At 40.8% G+C, this 1,409-nt stretch overlaps 1 protein-coding gene across 1 annotated transcript in view; it reads left to right on the top strand.

Moving 5' to 3' along the window:
- The first annotated feature begins 266 nt into the window (after positions 1 to 266).
- The window catches only part of LOC101850700, a 10,637-nt gene continuing 9,494 nt past the window's right edge, over positions 267 to 1,409 (top strand). Inside the window, exons 1-2 of the mRNA XM_005092451.2 lie at positions 267 to 333; positions 715 to 1,002. Of these exons, the coding sequence (XP_005092508.1) occupies positions 824 to 1,002 (179 nt within the window). The 5' untranslated portion in view covers positions 267 to 333; positions 715 to 823. The remainder of the gene's footprint in view (positions 334 to 714; positions 1,003 to 1,409) is intronic.

The following is a 1,409-nucleotide window of genomic DNA, read 5'->3' as shown; positions in this document are numbered from 1 at the left end:
GATGATTCTGCAGCTAATTAGGCGTGTAGCTTGTAAGGTTTGGTAAGTTGTGTGTCTCAAGCACCACTACATGTACAAGTATATGCGAGGAAGGATGTGACAATTCTACGTGAGTGGCATTACCGTGATGGGAGGTAAAATTTGAACAGACTAAAAAAACAAACACTAATCCATATCGGGAATCACCTGCAATTTATTTTTAATGTGGATATAGAGTCTACACTTTGGAAGTGTATTGGTGAACTCGTTTATGTGCGCCCTGCCTGAACGGAAGTAGAGAAATGAATTTTCGTCCCAAATGTTTGATGTTGCACATTACTAGACAAAAACATGGTGATTTGGTGTTTTGTGGTAGATGTTACATACATACGTTTAAAAAATATTTTTAAAAATTGTAAATACCATTTTGTAATGTGTAACATTCATCTCTTGTAGCCGGGAAGTCAGGGCGGGTGTTCATAGCGTTTGAAGAAGACAAACAGTAATGAACGCTTATCGTAGTGGTTATGGGACGTCTGTGTGACTTTCTCGAGAGAAAAATTTGAATTGTTTAACAATTTCTAGATCTATTACACATAATTTTCTGGTTAAGTCTCTTGAAATTCAACTTTTTGTGCAGATTCTGATGTAGAATCACATAAACAGTTGGTTTGAAAAGTGTCAGCGATCATAGTCTGACAGCGCAATTTTCTGTTCCTTTTTCCATTTGTCAAGAAATACAGCAATCTGTCGGAAGTCACTCCCCATCGTCTTTTTTTTTGTCTGAGCTACCGTTGAGGTGACAGGACACACGCGATTGTCAACGGTCAAGGCCATCACCATCATGTCTAAGAAAAAGTTGGAGACGTACTTGGACCGGGATGTTGGCAGATACAACAAGGAGCTGCTCAAAATGGCCAGGCAGATGCAGAACAAGAGTCCGCCTCTGCCCAGTGCTGTTAGACTGGCTGACGAAATCCAGGCCACACTCGACAAAGAACACTTGGGAGATATATTTAACAGGTCAAGGATGTTCCTTTTGGCATCATTCAGAGATTCTTTATCATTTCGTTCTCGTTCTATCGTTATACAACTGATTTTGTTTGCTCTGCGTTTTGATGTTTTTGTATAGCTGGCGTCTGTGGTCTTTGGCTCTTCGACTTGACTCAAAAGATGATCTCCTGACTATGAGTTTGAAGGGAAAATGTTATAATTGTACAGCACTCACGGATGAAGATTGATGGTAGTCTTGATTGTACATGTTCCTGCCGGTTTTAACTACTGCAACGTCCCGTTGAATGTGTAACAGGCGTATCCGTGTGAGTTAATTGTGTGATTGTGAGAAGCGACAGACAGACAGACAGACAGACAGACAGACAGACAGACAGACAGACAGACAGTCAGACAGACAGACAGACAGACAGACAGAC

This window comes from Aplysia californica, unplaced genomic scaffold, assembly GCF_000002075.1.
Source record: "Aplysia californica isolate F4 #8 unplaced genomic scaffold, AplCal3.0 scaffold00046, whole genome shotgun sequence".
NCBI lineage: Eukaryota > Metazoa > Mollusca > Gastropoda > Aplysiida > Aplysiidae > Aplysia > Aplysia californica.
Note: the sequence above shows the minus strand (reverse complement) of the source record. Positions and strands in the feature narration are given on the sequence as shown.